Source organism: Lepidochelys kempii, chromosome 2, assembly GCF_965140265.1.
Source record: "Lepidochelys kempii isolate rLepKem1 chromosome 2, rLepKem1.hap2, whole genome shotgun sequence".
Taxonomy (NCBI): Eukaryota; Metazoa; Chordata; order Testudines; family Cheloniidae; genus Lepidochelys; species Lepidochelys kempii.
Genome location: NC_133257.1, coordinates 256684693 through 256705121, shown reverse-complemented (window position 1 = coordinate 256705121; position 20429 = coordinate 256684693). Strand labels below are relative to the sequence as shown.

Below are 20429 nucleotides of genomic sequence, written 5' to 3'. Positions count from 1 at the left end.
ATGTTCTAGAGGGAAAAATTAAAGCACTGGACACTTCCTTCAGTGAGTAAAATGTAAATGTCTTTAGTGCACCAAATAGCCTGTTCAACAAATCATAGTCCAGAACAGAAGCATTCATTGATCATGCAGCATGAAATGAATCCTTCCCTTTTCTTTTCATAAAAAAATACCTCTCAGTCTTTCCTCCTCAAATTCAAAGCACAAACTCAAAGGTAGCTAATTTTGAAGACCAGAATGACCCGATGAACTTTAATTTAAGAATTATTTGTAAAATTAGACTACTAATATATTTTGAAAAGCCAAAATCAATCTGTTTTGCCTTGTTGTCTCAGTGAGGATGCAGAACCCCACAATGAATAAGAGAGTGGTGTTCTGTACATATGTTATAAAGCACCACTTAAAAAGAAGTGGAATAAACACTTACATTTTGAAAAAAAGAAATGGATTTAACTTGGCTCCAAAAGATCATTTAGCAGAGTGGCTTCTGTTGTCATAAAAACTCTTCAATTGCTGAAGGACCTCCTCCACATCCATTCAGAATTAGACGATGACTGTGAAATCAGTGAAACCATCTGACATGTTGAACAAAGGGAAAGATCTTTATCATTTTAACGAGCGTATGCACAGCAAAGTTATTTTTAAATTCTTTGTGTACGTTTTCATATTTATTAATGAAAACATGTGCTTAAAGAGCCCCTGTCAATTGCTTGGCCTGTATTTTGGATACCAGAAGCAGGACCAAATCTAGAAGCCATGAAGATCTCAGTAAAAGATACACTGTCCCAGTGGGAGCTCTGAGAGGATTCCACTCCCAAGACTGCAGGGAGGCTCACAGAGACAGTGGGCCTGCTAGCTCACTCACACCATTAGAGGGGAGGGGTGCTGAAGCAATTTATATAGTGGGGGTACTGAGAGCCATTGAATCAAAATGGAAACCACTTCAAACCAGAGGTGCGGCAACACCTGTAGTTCCAGCACCTATGTTATAGGGTGTCTCAAACACTCATGTAGTGTCCGACTGAGCTCTGCTGGCTGGTGTGGAGGGAGAACAGGGCCACTGACTCTTCAGTAGCTAGCACCTACAAGGGCCCTGAGACGGGTTTTAATTGTGCCCAGCTGCAGAACAAAGGGCATGGCTACAAGAAGACTTTGCAACCTGCCTCCCTCTTAGTGCACTCATGAAACAGCTGGGCACAATCTGCTACACCACCTATTCTTGCAAAACACCAAACCAAACTGTGGTATTTGTGTGTTCATGCAATTTTATATGGTGATGTTTCCATTCTACAGATTTAATCCAGCACTGGGGTAAAATCTTGGCGCTATTGAAGTCACTTGCAAAGCTCCCATTGACTTTAATGGAACCAGGATTTCACCCTGAGGGCCTGAGCCAACACCCATTCGTCAAGTCATGACTCCTGACTTCAGTGAATTTGGGATAAGGTGCTATGTGCCCACATGTGAGCTGGCATTAATGGACCATGAATGTATTTAGTACACAAAGACTAGAGACTGACATGACCAGACAGAGAATCCGCAATCTGGGGAATGAAAATTACACACAAACTTCTATTTCCAGTGAAGAGACCCATGTGGTAGCATATGAGTTCTGAGGATTTTTTGCGTATGCACCATTTTTTTAGATGCGGACAGACCTACAAAAATCAGAATGAGAATTCTGCCTGGTTATCAAATGCATCTTCTCTTCATCAGAGGAGTTTAAAAATAAGAGGCCAATGAGGCAGGTGGGAGGGAGGATTGTTGGTGGTGTGTTTTTAAAAATTACTATTTATTATTATCTGAGGCATGTGTGTGTTAATTTGGGGCATCTCTCTAACACTCACCGATTGGAAAAAATGAGGCAGTCCAGTCTGAGATGGTTTTGTCATGTAAAGCACAGTCCTGACAACCAGGTGGGCAAACAATCCAACAGATCAAGAGTGAAGGAAAAAGACACAGAGACAGGCATAGGATCCCATAAACACATAACAAAGAGATGGTCCGTGCCCTAAAGAGCTTACAATCTATGTTTTTTTACTGGTGTTATTAAAAATCCATCTCTTTTTGAAGTACTAGAGCTATATAATTTCATTTCTTTATTATAAATGGTCCTGAGGGGAAATCCCCAGACCTGACTAATCATAGGGTGAAACCCTGGCTCCACTGAAGTCTATGAGGCCAGGATTTCACCCATGAACTCTACTGGGTGAAATACAATCCAGCTCTGAATCTTGTAGCTCAGGTCCCTGGCTACTGTCCATACAGAATGTGCTCAGTTTTGTTCCAAATATATTTATTGCAAAGGATAATTCATGGAATATTTCGATCCATTTTGTCATTCACAGTGAAGAAGCTGTTGGTAGTACACAACTTACTGTAGTAAATAAAAACACACTGCTGCCCCCTTTCTAAATTCCAGCAGGTCCAAATCATTACGTATAATACCTATTTTCAGTTAGGGCATTACATTGCTATTTAGCGCTCATGGGTGGTGTTATTTACCACAGACAGTGAAACATCAGGAACTTTGCAGTTGGGAATATGTTTCTTTGTAATGCATAAGGTGAAGCTGAACCATTATTTAATCTATTGAACATTGATATGGTCTGGATAGAAAGAGATGAGAGGTATGAATAGAATTTTTCACTTAAATGTGAGCTATAACAAGGAATGCTACATAATCCATTCCTTTCCCATTGACTGTGGCAGGCGTGCTTCAGAGTCCAGTAATGTAGTGTTCTAGATAGTTTTCATGCCTCACTCAATGACTGCAGATTCATCAAGATACGCTGCAATGAAGCCTGCATTCATTGTAAAGCTGTCACATGTGCTTCCCCACTTCTCATATGCTCCCTGGGTCCACACATGAAGCAGCTCACGAAGGGCCTGATGCCACAGCCATTACTCATATGAGTAATCCTATTGTAATGAGTTGGAATTTCTCATCTGAGTAGGTCTGGGCCCAGAGTGAATAAGCTGAGTGTGCCTCAACTCCTTCTCCATTAACTGCTAATGCTCTTGATTTTCTTGGACACTTTACTCCCCAGGTACACTTTCACTGGCATTTACACTTTTGAATCATTGATAAAAATATTGGCAAGAGGATTTTGTATGACAGAATTCACCTTCCTTCGAGATCCATGGAATTGGCTGGATTTCAGTGTCATTGTTATGGCGTAAGTAGCACTCCATTGTTCTTTTTCAAGAGTGTGACATGCAGTGTAACTACTATTCACCTGTTCTTTTTAGTAACTGTTGTTCACCAATGTACTAGCACAATACTTCAGCTGCAACAAATCTCTATGGAATTGTTTGAGTGGTTTTAGAACAGGGAACTAGGAGCCAAGGTTCCTAAATTCCAGTACAGATTTTGGCAGCTTGCTGGGTGATCTCGGGCAAGTTGTTTAACCTCTCTGTGCCTCCGTTTATCTATCTGTAAATTGGTTATAATAATACGTGCCTACTGAAGTGGTTTTATGAGACTTAATTAATTCATGTTTATAGGGTGCGGTAAGATTCTTGGATGGAAAGTGTTATGAGAATGCAAGTGATGAAATACATAAATGCATCTGTTTAGTGATAACTGTATTGCAATGAAAATTGAAATGCTTTCTGCTTTGTAATACTTCCATCCCTGACACATGCTGCAGAGGTAGCTCTGATGTTTGTTATGACTGTCTCCCTTTTGTACACAGAAAATAGTAACTAGTATGCCTAATAGGGATTGTTAACAATAAATAACACATTTTCATTAGTAGTTACCTAAAATAAAATAAAAATCCTGTAAAAATCTCACCCGACCCCCAATAACACACCAGAAGCCAGCAAGATAATAACACAATTAAAAAGGAATAAGAAGTTATTTTCCCTGAAAGATGCCGCTTTACTGTTCTGGCATATGTAGAGTGGGGAAGTGCTCAGGAATCTCTGGCCCACAATGGACATGGCATTGAGAGGAGGTTGGAACATAGCAAAGTTTCAGGATTTGCAATGCTCTCAGGCAATTCTTTTGGTCACCAAGCTAGACTGAGCTGACAAACCCCTTTCCCCCCTGTAACTTAACCAATACTTTTTCTACAGGGGATTTAGGTATAAACTTCTGTGTTTTTGAAGCTAAACAGAAGCTTGTTGCATATACTGGGAACAAGGTCCTCTCACTGCCTCCCACTCCATGCTTGAGTGCCCTCTGCGTTGTAAGTCCAGTCTATTTTGGGTTCTGGCAATGCAAAGGAGCTGATGAGCAGATGGATCTGTCCAGCCAAGAATATCGCTGGTCTGGGGGAGCTCTCAGCTGACACAGAGTCACTCATGTCTGACTCTGTGCCCACCTCACCATCCGGCTCCAGCGTAGGCAGTGTGTGTGGTCAGAATGCGGTGAGTTCCACCAGTCCCCAGCTGGAACGTGGACCCTTGAGACTGGGCCCGTGCAGATCATCTCAGAGAGTCAGAACCCACCAATCAGCTCCTTGATACACTCCCCCATCCTGCTCCAAGTAGATCTCAGTGAGCAGGAGAATCTGGGCCATCGATTTCAGTGGAATTACACCAGCATAAACCTGGAGTGATGCTCTGGGGAACCAGCCCCAGACTGTATTTTGCAATATAGAATACACTGTGTTTATTTTGTCAATATATTATTTTCTTTCTTCTTCTCTACTTCCCCAACCTCTTTCCACTCTTGGTATCTCTGTATTTTCTCTCTCCTCCCCCACCCCACCCCCCGTTTTCTGCTACATTTTTCTGCTGGTTTTTTTCCCCATTGAATTTTTGTTCTCGCTGTTTTCTTTCTCCTCCGTTGTTTAAAGTCTCCTTCCATCAGAATGCAAATTTGATATTGATATTTGATATTTGAGCTGAACTCCTGAGTCATCATATTTGAGTGGATCCAAAATTAGGTAAAATGTGTCCATCCAGCCCTGGTCCAGGCACAGCTATGCGTCACTGAAGTTAGTTGCAAGAGTCTTATGGGGGCAGGTTTGGGATGTAAGTTTCTATTAATATTGCTCAATATTAAGAACAATATTTAGAGGTGTAAAATAATTACCATTATTTTCTATAAAAATACTCCCATTGACTTAGTGATCTTTGGCTCACGCCTAGTATTAAAATGGCCAGATTCTGACTCCAAATGCATCCGATGAAGTGAGCTGTAGCTCACGAAAGCTTATGCTCAAATAAATTTGTTAGTCTCTAAGGTGCCACAAGTACTCCTTTTCTTTTTGAGAATACAGACTAATACGCCCGCTACTCTGAAACCTGAGATTCTGACTCTGTAATCCTGAGTTACTCTGGATTTAGCTGAAATCAGCATCTGGGCATGCCTATGATAAGCATTTTAAAATGGTGCACCGAATAAGAGGCCCTTTTGGGGGCCAACCCCATGTTAGTTGTCTTTTTGCATCAGTTTAAGTTAAATATGTTCCCCCTGCAGTGCTCTGTGTGATCCTTCTTTATTGCATTTAAAAGTGGAGTGGAAGAATGCACAGGGGAGGAGTGGTACAGTTCTGCCATCCCCTTCACAGGCATGGAATGTCAGGAAGTAGCACAAGCAGGGGAGTGTAGTTCCATTGTCCGTGAGGTGGTGGATGGGGCAAGGAGCTCATGTAGGAGTCTCCAACTCTGGCATATTGTGGAGCTGTGTCATTCAGCAGCTCCCTCTCCTCTAGTGGACAAAGGACTTTGAGGGTGGGTAAGAGTGGACCAGGAGAGAAGAACGGTAAGAATGGTGGGCCTGCCATGATGCAGCAGCTACCTAGCCTTGAGGCTGCAAAGTGACTGTACATCTGCTTGCACCACTGCTTCTCAGCTGAGCGGGGAAGGGGGTGATATTCTATTCTCACACTGCATCACAGAACTACTTGGACTGGGTGAAATTCACTCCTGTGCAGAGAGGGCCAGCACAAAACTTGTGCCCCACTTAGTTTACCTGGGACTTAAGCAGATCACAGGCCTTTTGCTGGCTCTGGTGCAGTAGGATGAATTTCACCTACTGTGTGAAGAAAGTCCCCATAGAGCCTATGGGACTTTCCCTCTTTGTGATACTGTGCATGTGTTTTAGTTCTTGCAGTGCTATGAAAACAATTTGGGGTCCAATTCTCCTGCCAGTGGCTTTGTAGCACCCACACAGAAGGCCCCATTGTGCTACAGAGTATGTTCTCCAGCATTGTAAAGATGCCATATTACCTGTGCACTGTAAATGCAGTCCTTGGGTTTCCTGGGACACTTCTTGCTGGGGCAGAAACAAAGCCCAGGATAGGGCAGTTGCTGGCTTCAGCTACACAGAGTAGTAGAAAGTTTTGTTACCTCATATCTGTATATAGTGCCTGCTCATAATAAAGAGTGATCTTGAAACCGGTCTGCTTGTCAGTAAGATAGTACACCCTTTGGCAAGAGAATAGGCCCCAGTATTTTGCTCCTAGGCTGCATGCCAAATTACTGTCCAAATGATTTTTTTAATCACTTAAGGTCCCCTAAAATAGAGGGTCTGCAGAGAAAAACAAACACGGACAAACAAAATTATTTCAATAACTGGATGCTTCAGAATCAGCTTATACTCCTGTTGGTGCCTATTCTAAGCCATTCTGTATTAACATATTTTAACCAAATGTATTTTTGACAGAATTGAGGGGTTCAGTTATTGAGAAGAGCTGGAATGGATTAGAAGCAATTTTATTCTCCTCCAGCAGCAAACAGTTCTTCAGGCACTCATGTAGCAGTGAGAGAGTTAAAATTGGTTGCAAGACAATCTGAAAGTTATGAATCCTGTTTTCCAAGTATATTTAACGGCAGACAGTGAGAGGTATTGGATATTGGGCGCTATTCTGACATGATTTGTATCTTACATAAACGCAATTTGCAAATCATTAAAACCAGAATTGTATTGAATCTCAGGTAGCTCTACAGTCTTGTTTGCTTGCAGTTGGTGTGATACTATTGATAGTTCTGCCTATGCACCTGGAAGCATGAGCAGTGAATAGAGTGTATGGATTTGTAAAGGGACGGAGAGTGCTGAAATATGTGACGTTCTATCCCAGACAAATTCATGGGTGTAAAGCTTTGATGTGCCCAGCCAATATATATAATGTTGGTCTGAGTTAACTGAACAGCTATCAGGAGATAAAGTTGTTTTGTTAGCAGATGTTATTGTACAAGTCCCATAGTTTCTTTTAGTTATTGGATCATTACTGTGTAATAATACTATCTCCCATCCTGAGCATATAATGGAACTAGTTGTATACATTATAGATACAGACAGCATCTTCTAGTGCAATAGAACAGTAAGCATTGCAAAATGTACACAGCGTCTGTTTTCCATATCACACAGGAGCATACAATATACAGTACTACAGTGTAGTCCTGTGCACTCACTGGGATTGGTCTTCAGTTTTTAAATGCCATACTGTGAACAAAAGGCAATATCACTTGTATCGTTTGGTTATATGTTCATCTACAGATTATTAATATGCTTTTACAAATCTGCAGTGAGCAAAACCACATCCACGTTCCATTGATCACTTATAATTTCTGGACATATGGGGAGCTGAATTACACACAGTTAGAATGAAACTCAAACCAACATGAAGGCTCTACCACTGGTGATGGAATAGCAGCTGGAGAATGAAGTTTTCACACCCCCTCCTGCTGAAAGGGGGGTTTTGGTGTTAGCCCTCATTCAGATGGAACAGAGAGCTATTGAGGGTGGGCTAAAGGAGGAGCTACTGATTAGGCAAATCTGTTTGCTCAAACTCTCCCATGAGACTCTGGAGAAGAGAACCAATGTTGCTATTGCAGGTCATAATCTGGATTAGCAGGTGTGGAGAGGCTTCTCTGTAACCCTCCAGAGGTATCTGCACAAAACCCAGTGAGCTGCATCCTTGAAACCCAAACTCCACTGGATAGAGGATCTGCAGAAACTAAAATATGCAAAGATAATTTCCCATAATCATGCTAGAACCCAAGAGGTTAGCAGGTGAGATGGTGGACATGCTGCATACGCTACGCTAGGTTGGAGGAAATAGCTTGTGAAACAATCCCAAATCAGAGTTCTCCAATTAGTTACCCTAGCAGTAGCATTTACACTCACATTTTACCTCACTTTATATGAGTATCAGTGAGAACATGATGTGCAAGGTTGTAGAGTGCCAGGACCACTATTTTTAATGAGAAATGCATTACCACAGGATTGAAAGTATAGTCCTCACTTCAAATCTGTCTTCTGCAATTGCAGGCAATAAATACATACTTTTTTCATCATCTCTCAAAGCTCACATCAGTTGTGCAATGTACCAAAGCAATATATGAGAAATAATCCCGTGGAATTATTTTCGTTGATATTTTCTCTTGTATTATATGTGATTTAATCTGTTATGTCCATATGACAGGGAATATTGTAGACTTAAATTCCCTATCATAGTTTTAAAGATTATTTTCCTGTTCTTTTTTTAAAGTTTTAAATAATTCCTGGGGGGATTAAAATTGAAACAAGATGGTATAATATGTATAATATGCACTGCTGAGCACTATTATAACCAACTCCTATGTATAGTTTTAAAGAAAGCTATGCCTAATTCGTAAGATTTATGATGTAGGGAATATTTACATCCTGTACGATATGATATATTCAGGAAGAATGGCAAATAAGAACAGCCTTATAAAGTGGGTGTACTGTTCATTCAGATGCATTCATTCTTACAAGTGAATGCACTGTTCATTCAATCCAATAGCATGCTCTACTGTATAATTCCAAATAACTGTGATTTAATTCTACAGGTATGTAGGAGAATTTGTGAAACTAGTCAGTGTTACACCTCTTCGGACTTTCAGGGTATTGAGAGCTTTTAAAACTATTTCAGTAATCCCAGGTAAGAAGCCCTGATCCTTGCATTTTGGCTCTCAGCTACAAGTGATTCTCTCTCTGTCTCTCCTTGTCCCCTTGACTGTTGTTTTTTGCTGGCGTTTTGTCATTGTTTGTGTGTGACTTTCCCTTGTTACAGATACATAACTGAATTTGTGGACCTGGGCAATGTCTCAGCCTTACGAACGTTCAGAGTACTTCGGGCGCTGAAAACAATCTCAGTCATTTCAGGTGAAAATCAGGTTAAACACTCAGGCTGCAGTTAAAGCCTACATGCCATTTCCAGGAGCAAATACAGTGAATCAAAATGACTTAATACAATAGATACTGATTGGGAATGGATGAATGTAGGGAATGTGACCTGTCAATAGAAGACGTTTTTCATACGTTTTTTAATGCTGACAAAGCTCACTAAAACGAGTACTACTGTATAATAAGCTTTTGTATACAGTGTATCATCTATCATATCCATAAAGTACTCATTCACGAACCATATGAAAATGGCAATGAAGTTTCATTAACATCTTCAGATGTTTATATTAAAAATGAAAGAATAAATGATGACCTCAGAAATATTTATTAGAACTTCCAAGTGCCTCTGCAGACAAGTCAAAGTTTGTGCTAAAAATTGAACTCATTTTGTGGCTGGAAACATAGGTGCCTTAATTCTTCTGGTGCTCTCTTGTTTACATTGGATAGCAACCCTGGCTGAAATTCTGGCCCTGTTGAAGTCAGTGGGAATTTTGGCATTGACTTCAGTGGAGTCAGGATCTCTCCCAATTGATTTTTCACATTTTCAGTGAAACAATCCCAAAGAGAGTCAGTGTTTTGACACAGTTCCATTAGTGAATTAACCCTTTTCCCCACAGCGTTGTTTTAATCAAACTATTTGATCCCATTTATAGCTGTTATTACTGTGATTAATAATAGTTTCAAATTAGTGATTTATTCAGAGATGAGCCCATTTCAAGCTAGCTCCATGAAAATACATTCTTGCCAAGTGTTATCTATGGACAGGTCTCATTCAGCCTCAGTGTTTAAAATATACAACCTGCATGGCAAGGTAGAGAAGATAGCAAAATCCGTGCATGGTAGATCCTGTTGATGATTATCCTGAACAGATGTTGGCAATTACATGTCAAATATATTTGAAAAATTAAGAAGACTGCTCAAAATCTCAAGCACAGTCATTTAAGTGTAGTGAAATTTTTCAACCCAGTACATTGTAAACACTTGCACTCTGACATTAAAATCAAAACAAATGACCTAGTGTAAGTATGTATGGTCATGCATGTTTTCAGCTATGGTAACTAACAGCCACACAGAGCTTAAAATTTAGGCATAAATACTGTGGTTAGGATGCACACGTTTTAAGAACACACCTTGTACAATTAGATCCAGATTCTGCAAATCTTACTCATGCTAAGTAGTGCCTAACTCCAGTATTAGTGTCATTAAAGTCAGTGGAGCTACTTGCAAAGTAAGATAATACTCAGTGTGAGGAAAGGTGGCAACATCTGGCCTTTAATGAGTAGTTTAAGAGGTCTGAAGCTTCTGAAAACCTGTAAAAAGAAAAGGAGTACTTGTGGCACCTTTAGAGACTAACAAATTTATTTGAGCATAAGCTTTTGTGAGCTACAGCTCACTTCATTGGATGTAGCTCACAAAAGCTTATGCTCAAATAAATGTGTTAGTCTCTAAGGTGCCACAAGTACTCCTTTTCTTTTTGCAAATACAGACTAACACGGCTGCTTCTCTGAAACCTGAAAACCTGTAGCATTTCTGTTTTGTATTTTATTTGTCATCCTGGAAGGGAAAACCCAAACTAGCAGAAAAGTTTTAAGATCTTTTACAACTAGGGTGTTCACTGTGAAAATGTTTCTGCTGGGGAAAGCTGTGGTTTAACTGCAAGCTGAGCTCCATGATTTACAGATCACATAAGGCAGTAATAGCTAAAAAAAACAAAACAAAAAAAAACTACCAACAAAAGAGCTCTATCTCTTTTGCCAGTAATTTGAAGACTAACCTGGAAGGACAGTCACCACCACAGCATGCCTTTCAGTTTCCATCTTGTCTTCAATCCTGAACCTCTTCAGAGCAGAGCAATTTTGCTGAGTTATGTGTGGTAATTCTGTGACATTTTAAGAAATCAGAAATTATGCTTGAAGCTTGTTTGGACTTCAGACAATAAATAGTAGCTATTTTGTAATGAGAAGAGGGAGAGTACAAGATATTATTTAAAATACACCCAAACCTTTCTGTAGTATTAAATGCCTGATTGAGCCATTTGTTGGTGAAAGAAGATACCAAATATAATTTGCTAGTGCAATACACAGTAGCACATGTTCTGTCATTTCACCCTCTGGATGTAGACTCAGCTAACTTTCTTATAACTATTTTTAATATCGTGATACTAAGGGCCAAATACTTTGCTGACATAACTCCATGGAGTTTTTCTAGCAGGGAATTTGGCCCTTGGATTTTACCATCAAGATTAACTGTGTTTTGAGCATGTAAAATTACTCAAATGGAGGGATATGAATGATTGGGCATCTATTTAATTGCTAGTAAAACAGAGATAAATGAGAGCTCTCATGCTAGTAGATAATTTCAGGTGAGTTATCCTTTTTAAAGGAATATTTAGGTATTCTTATAAGTCCTTTTAGGAGCTCAGCTTGGGTCTTTAATAATAATACAGGATTTTGCTGAGATGAAATATTACCACACAGTTGATTTTAAAATGAAAAATGATGAACAGTAATATCTTAAATGCCATTCTTGGGCTGCATTGTATTTTTGATGCCTTTGTTATTTCTCAGATAAGGAGGGTGATTGCTGGAATTCACTCTCTTTTGCAAAGACCTGAGGTGATTTCCAATCACACTTTTGCATCATCTGGTTATTTATTTACGGAAATACCTGAAATTTGTGAGCTTGGGGAAATTGCTTTTCTGAACTAATGGGCCAGATTCTGAGCTGATGTAAGGCTTCCACCCAGCAAAGTGCTCAGGTGCTGATTTTCAGAAATACTCAGCATTAGCTTAACTCTGCTTTACTGAAACAATGACAGTTTTACCATTGACTTCAGTGGGAGCAGTTAGATTAATGCTTAGTGCTATTGAAAATCACACCCTTAAGTATGTGCCTAACTGGAGTAGACCCACTGAAGTCAAAGGATCCATTGAGTTCAATCATCTTTTCATTAGATTTCAGTAATATTATGCCATTTACATTTACACTTGCTGAGAATCTGGCCCAATCAGTCTACATTAAGTACATTCAAGTGCCATTTAAAAAAAAAAATCCTTGTCTCTGATTTCCTCATATATATCCATCAACTTCAGATGCCTTTCTTGGGAATAAAGTCCCTTAATGTAGGTGATTTTATTTGTTAATTAGAACTTTGGATCTCACTTATAGTCATGGCAATTTAATTTTAAAAGGACTCCTAAAATTCTTGAGCCAGCCCACTGGACAACTCAATAACACCCATCAATGCCCCATGTTGGGCCTGATCTAAATCTCACTGAAGTCAATGGAAATCTTTCCATCAACTGCAATGGACTTCATATCATACTTTATGTGCAGAGAAATCCCCCCCAGTCATTGATAATAACTAATAAATAAAATAAATTAAACCTATTCATTGAAAATGGCCAATCTCAGGCTGTGGAACACTGTCAGCAGGAGCAAGCTTCATTAGCAGGAGCCCTCAACTTCCGAGGATGAACAGCAGAGCCTACAGTACAAACACTGGCAACTGGAGCATCTCAGCTTCTATGTTGGGATGTGAAGGAGAGGTAGTGTCAGAGATAAATAAGTTCAAGGCCTTTGGGGCCTGATCCAGCTCCCATTGAAGTTAGCATGAGTCTTTCATTGACTTTGGGAATTGGATAGGGTCCTTAAAGACTGTAAAAAACACTTTGGTTGTCATTCGGTACTGAATTTATAGGCAGAGCTCAGAGCACAATTCTTCAGACCTTACGGGTGAAATTTGCCTATGTGTGGAGTGATAGCAAAAGACCCTAAGCACTGCTTAAATCCCATTTATGTCCCATTTAAACCCCACTTCAAAGACATGTTACAGGAGGTCTTGTTTTGGCCCTCTCCATAAGGCTGAATGTCATCCTTGTAGTAGCAACATACACCACTCAAGAAGCAGGCAGCCAGTCGAAGGCTCCTGAAGGGCAGGAATCAAACTTGGAGGTGGCAAACACTTGCTACATGTTAATGTCTTTGTATAAGATGAGCATGGAAAAGAATCATACCCTTCTCTTTGAGAGATGATCTGCAGAAACACTGCAGTCTTATAAATTTTCAAAGGTAATAAAAAAACTGTTAGCTGCAGTATGTGTCTGTAGCTAATAACATAATACACTCATTGGAGTGTATTCTTTTCTTGCTACGTACACGTAACTCAAAGAGACATTAATGAGAACTATGCATAACTCAGGAGATGAGAATAGACAAAGTGATAGCAATCATTACACAAGTCACACTCTGTGGTTTGGTTTGGTTTTTCTTTTCTTTTTTCTTTTTCCCAGAATATGCATGAAAGTGTCTGATGTACAGTAAGTGATTGCCAACATCTGGTATGGATGACGTACTCAATAATGCTAATAATCTATTAAATTTCATAGGAGGAATGGATGGTTTTGGGGGATGTGATTGTTTTTCACTGTTTGGTGTTGCTTGCATTTTTTATGTTTTGCAGTTTGCTTTTGAATACTTATTAATTGATTAATCTGTGGTGATGTTCTAATGTGTTAACCTCTACCACTATTAACAGTAATGTTTTGGGCCAAATCCCACTTGTTTGCTCCCTCTATCTAGGTACACCATAGCATCTGAACTTAGTGGTTCTACCCATGTGAGTAAGGCAAACAGGATTTAGCCATAAAAATGTGGAAAGAATGTAGTCATTCAGAAGAATATTTCATTAATTAATATGTATGGGCCTGATCCAAAGTCCATTAATGTTAATTGACTGGTGACTTCAATGAGTTTTGGATCAGGCCTTGAGACTTTCTGCTGCATGCTGCCCAGTTTGGTGCTTGACCTGCAAGAGTTAAATAAATGCCTTTAATGCTCTATAAATAGTATATTCTATTAAGCTGTATTGCAGTGTTCTCATTGGCATTATTTCAAAGGAGGATTAGTTCCATAGAAGATTTAATAGTGGTCTAAATTTGAATACATCTAGCAATTACCCTTAAAAAAAAACCATGGAAACAGACTCTGGGAAATCCAGAGCACCTGCAGCAAGGTTCTGAGTGCCCTCAATTCCTATTGACTCATCCCTCATAGCACCAGGTCCATAGCGTTTTGGCTAGTGGTGACTTAAATATATTATCTAGTGATACACAAGCCGAGTGACTATGAGAATGACAGTTACTTTTCTGGTCACATCTTGATTTTGCAGGATGAGACAAAAATATAGTGATCCTGCAATAAATATGCCAAGTTCCCTTATGGTTTTACCCAGAAAAATGCAACAATACACCAGTAATAGTGAAATAAGAATAATTTATTTTTAATCAATAATTATAATTTTATTACTAAAGCGCTTTCCACTAAATTGCTGGTGGTCCTGTAAGTTCTAAAAAACCCCAAACCCATGAATAAATAAAATGGAAAACCCTCTAAAGTGGAGTTCTCTGATCCCTGCAAAGATTAAACATGTAAAACGAACACTGGAGGATAAACATTCCATTTAAAACCATAGTAACTAAACTGATAGAATAAGTTTCAGAAATTGACCTCAACATTAACAGCAATGGGTCCTGAGCTTGCAAACCTTTCCTCATGTTGTGTATATCTTACCTGTGCAAATAAGTATTCTCAGGGTTGGGTCCTAATATTGTCCTTGCTCATGCAAGGAGTCCCATTCTTCTTTCTCATGTGAGTAAGGATTTGCAGGTTCAAGTCTCTATTTGCCACATAGTGGGTGGGAGATACACCACACTAAATTACTGTGTGAGGTACCTTGTGATGTGTCAAAAGATATCAAGGCATCTGGCAAGCTAACTAGTGTTACCACTTTACTAAAGAAATACAGATGGAGACTCTGAGTTTGAATTCATATTATTAAAGTGGACGTCCTTCAGGACTTTCACATGGATTACTGTGGGGAAAGTGTATAGGATTAGATTTTGTGAGTTAGCTCTAGAGTTAGAGCTCCCCTCTAAAATCCAATTCTTAGTTGTACGTTCCAAGTTTTAGCAACTACAAAAAGGCAAATGGCAGTATATGTAAAGAGTGGCCAGTGATGAAAGCTCAAACAATGCATGTCAGTGAGTTAGGTAGAAAACAATTAGAAAAACTGTTCTAATGTATTTAGAATTGATTTTCCTCACTGACTATTTTGTTACGGTTCAATTTAAGCCATTAACAGGCTGGTCCTGTTTTTCTTTATGCCCACTCTGCCCCATAGACTTGTGTGGGAGTATTGCCTGAAAAAAACCCGCAGATTTGGGCTGTAACCGAACCTTTTGTAGATCCGCAGCAAGGCAGAATACATTCTTTCATTGGGAGACCTATTGCTTCTTGATTTGTTAATGTTCATTTGGGGCCAGATTATTAGAAGAGCTTCACTCCCATTTAGGCAGCAAAGTAAGTGGCCAGGTTTCCAGAACAGCTCAGTGCACTCAAAAATCTGGCTCTTATCTAGGTGCCTAAATAAAAAGGGAGCACTTTTGAAAATTGGGCCGCATTGTGGTTGCTGAGCGCTGGAAAATCTGGCCCTGAGCTTTTTTTTTTTTTTTTTTGGCTAGTGTGCAGAGGGACAAATGTTGCAGCCCTTTTTGTCCCACCATGGCACAAACTGGCTTGGCACAGGGGATCCAAGAGAGGTTGGTGGGAAAACGTGACCTTCCTACAGCCTAGTAGTTTAGTATATAATGTCTGCATGGCCATTCCACTGCCATTAATACAGTTAATGGCTTATGGTAACAGTTGTACCCCGCACAGCAGTGTAATTAGTTTACGCTTGTGGATTCATGTAGTGCAAGATCCATTCATTGTCCATGTTGAGATTTCAATCAACATTAGAAACAGCGATTTCCTTTTGTTTGTGCAACAAGTTTGAAGAGAGAACAAAAAATGTTTTGCTTTCTTAACAACCCTCATGTGTTTTCTTTTTTGTTTTGTTTTTTTTTAAATAAAACATTTTTAGTTTTGTTTGTTTGTTTGTTTGTTTTACCCATACAGCTCTAATCCAACTTCCATGGATGTTTAGTGCTATGGGGTGGAATTCCTGGGAATCAAGACCTAATATTCAGTGGGCAGGTCAACTCATTATGAATATTTCCAATAAAAAAACTTCTCCTGCTTTCTTTTGCATTTTTTTTAACTTAATTCCTTTTAATGTTACCATATTAGTGTTATTCAGGACCAGAAGAATTAGTTACTGGTAACTGAATATTCATTAAAATTTAATGTTAGTTAAAAAACATAGCTGCTACTGGCATGCAATTGCTCTGGAAGTCCTGCTATATATTTATGATGAATAAGAGGGCTTTTAAAAAAGGAATAAGTCTTCCTTGGTGCTGTTTATATAATGTAGCATCCATATATTTGATCTCACACTAAGGTTCACAGTCACCTCATTTTATGCAAACTCGTTGAAGTTAGTGGGACTATTTGCCTGAGTAAGGCAAGCAGGATTTGGCCTTATTACGTAATGTGTTCAGACATAAAGCAGTACACATACGCTTCTTTATGTGATGGCAAGTGATAAAATTGTCAAGTGTTCTACTGACTTAGACGCCAAAATCCAATTTTCAAAAGTTGATGGGACTTGGGCTCCTAAATCACTTAGGTACTTTTGAAAATTTTAGCATGCTGTTAACAAATCAGTTATCTAAATCTTTAATATGTTTACTCTTACATATAATATGCACCTGAATATTACATACCATCTATGCAGTTTTATTTTATATATGATCAGTTTTGTGTCTAACTCCTTGCCTTTTAGTTCCACCAAATATTTTCCCCTTTGTTTTTAATGGCTTTTTCATTTAAAAATAATAGGAAGAACAAACATAAATAGGAAGAATTTTGTGTCCAAAATATTAGGCCCTAACTATGTTTTCACATTAATCACTTCTGCCTTGTTTGTGCTATCAGGTTGCAAATATGTAACATAGACCTTTTGATTAGGCACTGTAGCTTCTGTGCAGAGTTTCAGCTCTCAAAAGGAATTAACTACACCTTTGTTCCTGCTTCTAAGTCTATAAACTCTTGGCTTTTATCTCCCTAGGACTGAAGACCATCGTAGGTGCACTTATCCAGTCTGTTAAGAAACTTGCTGATGTGATGATCCTGACCGTTTTCTGCTTGAGTGTCTTTGCCCTTATAGGCCTCCAGCTTTTTATGGGCAATTTGAGACATAAGTGTGTCAGGAACTACACCGAATTTAACTCTACCAATGGCACATTTTATTCAGGTGTTCAAAAGTGGAACTCCTTGGATGATTTTCTTAATGACCCAGGTAAACTCTTCTCTTTAACCTTTTGAGTTAATTATCTGTCTCTTTGCATTATGATAGTCAAAACCTATGTACAAACCAATTACTGCCAAAAATATGGATGGACCGAACTCCTCCCCCAGAACAGTATTCTTCACAATGGCCAAGTGGTTTGGGAAGCTCCAGATGTGCTACCATATTTTTACTGTATTGTTGGAAGCAGTGCTAGCAGTTGGCACTTCATAGGCTGATGTGATAATGACTGAAAAACTCATTGCAGCATTGCCATTTCTTGAGACTTTCTTTTCTTTTTTTCTTTTTTTTTTTGAGTCTCACAGTATATAATATTTTTCTTAAAGCCCCAGTCAGGTGATTATATGAAACTCTCACCTTTGTCACTCTTTTTTTTTCTTTTCTTTTTTTAAAGTTTCTAGTTCTCATAGTTAGTGGGAAAAGCTTGAAAATGTGACCCCTAAAGACTCAAAAACCAAAAAGCAAATAAAATGAACCCAACCTTTTATTAATGTTAAAAATCTCATGATTTGGGGACTTAATTCCCTATACGGAGTTGGCAGTATTGCATTATCTGGTGCTGTGATAACATTACCAAAAGGTGTGCTTTCTATGTCAAAGCATTTCTAAACAATCTACAGGTTGCTTTTCTTTGAATTACAAGTAAAAATATGTTAACACGACTCCTGTATTAAAATTTTAAAAATTGCCTTTCATGTAAATAAACTTCATAGTCAGAATGAATGCCTCCGCTATTGACAAAAGGCCTGGTCCAAAGCCCATGGAAGTCAATAGAAGATTCTCATTGATTTCAGTGAGCATTGGTTCAAGCCCTAAATAATTTAATGATGCTGCTGAGGAAAAGTAAATAATAGCAGCATGACAGATGTGACTCATGGTTAATGTATGAAAGGTGAAATCTGTGAGTATTTTGTTGCTTTATTTATTTTGAGAGAAAGGACACTCCAGTGGTTATTTTGAGAGAAAGGGCACCCTAGTGGTTAGGACACTAGCCTGCAATTCCGGAGATATGAGTTCAATTCCCTGCTCCACCACTGACTTCTTGTGTGACCTGGGGTAAGTCACTTAGGGTTAGAATTTTCAAGGAGTTTAGATGTCTAAAAATGCAGAAAGATGCATCTTTCAGCACCTAAATACCTTTAAAAATATGGCCGTTACTGTCTCTGTGTCTCAGTTCTTAGAGCCCTGTGTGAATACAAATTTATATACACGGATGCAAATCAGTATTTGCAGAGCTGCAGGGCTCTAGAACCACAGCAGCGAAAGGAGCAGCACATCAGGTCGCCGCTTCCAGGAGCCAGCAGCTCCTCTGGCATGGCTGTACCATGCCAAGCCCCGCCCACTGGGGTGGGCACCAGGCTCACCGGCAGCTGTGTCAGGTCTTGCTTGTGTTCAAGCAGCTCGCATGCCCCTGGACAGAAGATGCAGACTGCTGTATGGAGGGGACTCCTGTCTGGGAGCGTGCATGCTGCTTGAACACACTAGCACCACTAGGGATGACTGCCAGTGAGCCTGGTGCACGCCCCAGTGGGCAAGGCTGGGGGTGGTGCAGCCATGCTGGAGGAGCTACCAGCATAGGGCGCTGGCTCCTGGGAGCGGTGGCCCGATGTGCTACTCCTTTTGCCACTGCAGTTCCCGGTAGAGCCCTGCAGCTCTGCGGATACTGATTTATATCCACAAATATCTGCATCTGCACATATAAATATGTATCTGCGCAGGGCTCTTTCAGTTCTCCATCTGTAAAAAAGGGATAATACTTCCCTGTCTCTCAGAGTTATTATGAGGATAAATACATTAAAGTCTGTGAGGTGCTCAGGTTCTACAGTAATGGATGGCAGGATAAAACCCTTGGATAAACAGATAGATGGAAGAGAGAAGAGAATCTGGTTCTGGCTCACTGTGTATAAAAGTCGGGAGTGACATACATTGAAATTGTCTCTGAACAAATATAGCAAATGTGATATATAATTAATGTGATAGGGGAAATACCTTTTTTGGCTCAGGGGGAAATATTGCCTGTTATATGAATAACAGCCTTGATTGGGTGAAGGATTTGACTGGGTTAGAGTTTGGCTGTGCTGTATACATAGTAAAAAATAGTAATTCTAATTAAAGGTTTTAAGGTGTTTTTATAATGATGAAAAGTGAAGACAGTGTGGGGTAGTAATGTTCAATTACAAGTGGCAGATAGGAATCATTTAAACAAATGGGAGGAAATGTTGAGTCAGTTTGGAAAAGTATTGAGGGGCAAGGAGCCAAGTGTCTTTATAGAAACATGTACTGATCTTTAGATGAGAATGATGGAGTGTTTCCAGAGATGCTGGAGAAGATAGCTACAGCTATCAGAATAGGAGCCACAATATTAACCAAAAAAAGTCTAATATCATTCTGTGGTGTATCAACAGGAGTACTGTATGTGAGACACCGGACTTAGATGTCCACTCTGCTCAGCACTGGTGAGGCCTCAGCTGGAGTACTGTATCCAGTTCTGGGCATCACGCTTTAGGAAAGATGTGGATAAATTGCAGAGAGTCCAGCAACAAAAACAATAAAAGGTTTAGAAAACCTGGCCTATGAGGAAGGGTTAAAAAAAACTTGGCATGTTTGATCTTGAGAAAAGAAAACTGTTATCAGCTTCCCTCTCAATCTTCAAATCTGTTAAGGGCTGTTATAGAGAGGACTGTGATTAATTGTTCTCCATGTCCACTGATGGTAGGACAAAAAGCAATGAGGTTGATCTACAAATAAGGGAGATTTAGGTTAGAAATTAAGAAAAACTTTCTAACTGTAAGGGTAGTTAAGCTCCAGAATAGGCTTCCAATGGAAGTTATGGAATCCCCTTCATTGGTGGTTTTTAAGAACAGGTTGGACAAACCCCCTATCAGGGATGATCTAGGTTTACCTGGTCCTGTCTCAGCCCAGGGGGCTGGACTTGGTGGCTTTTCAAGGTCTCTTCACATCCTACATTGGTATGGTTCGATGATTTGCACTCCTATGTACAGGAACAGTAAAGGAGGCTAACAGGTAGTACTGAGTGGATATATTATGTAAGCCTTGGGATTTTGTCTATTGCTT

General features: G+C 39.5%; 1 protein-coding gene across 3 annotated transcripts in view; it reads left to right on the top strand.

Annotated features, from left to right (window-relative positions):
• The window catches only part of LOC140907820 (sodium channel protein type 5 subunit alpha-like), a 267714-nt gene that overhangs the window by 24769 nt on the left and 222516 nt on the right, over window positions 1-20429 (top strand). For all 3 annotated transcript variants that reach the window (XM_073334664.1, XM_073334662.1, XM_073334665.1), the window contains exons 4-6: window positions 3048-3176; window positions 8994-9085; window positions 17115-17345. In XM_073334664.1, the coding sequence (XP_073190765.1) occupies window positions 3048-3176; window positions 8994-9085; window positions 17115-17345 (452 nt within the window). The remainder of the gene's footprint in view (window positions 1-3047; window positions 3177-8993; window positions 9086-17114; window positions 17346-20429) is intronic.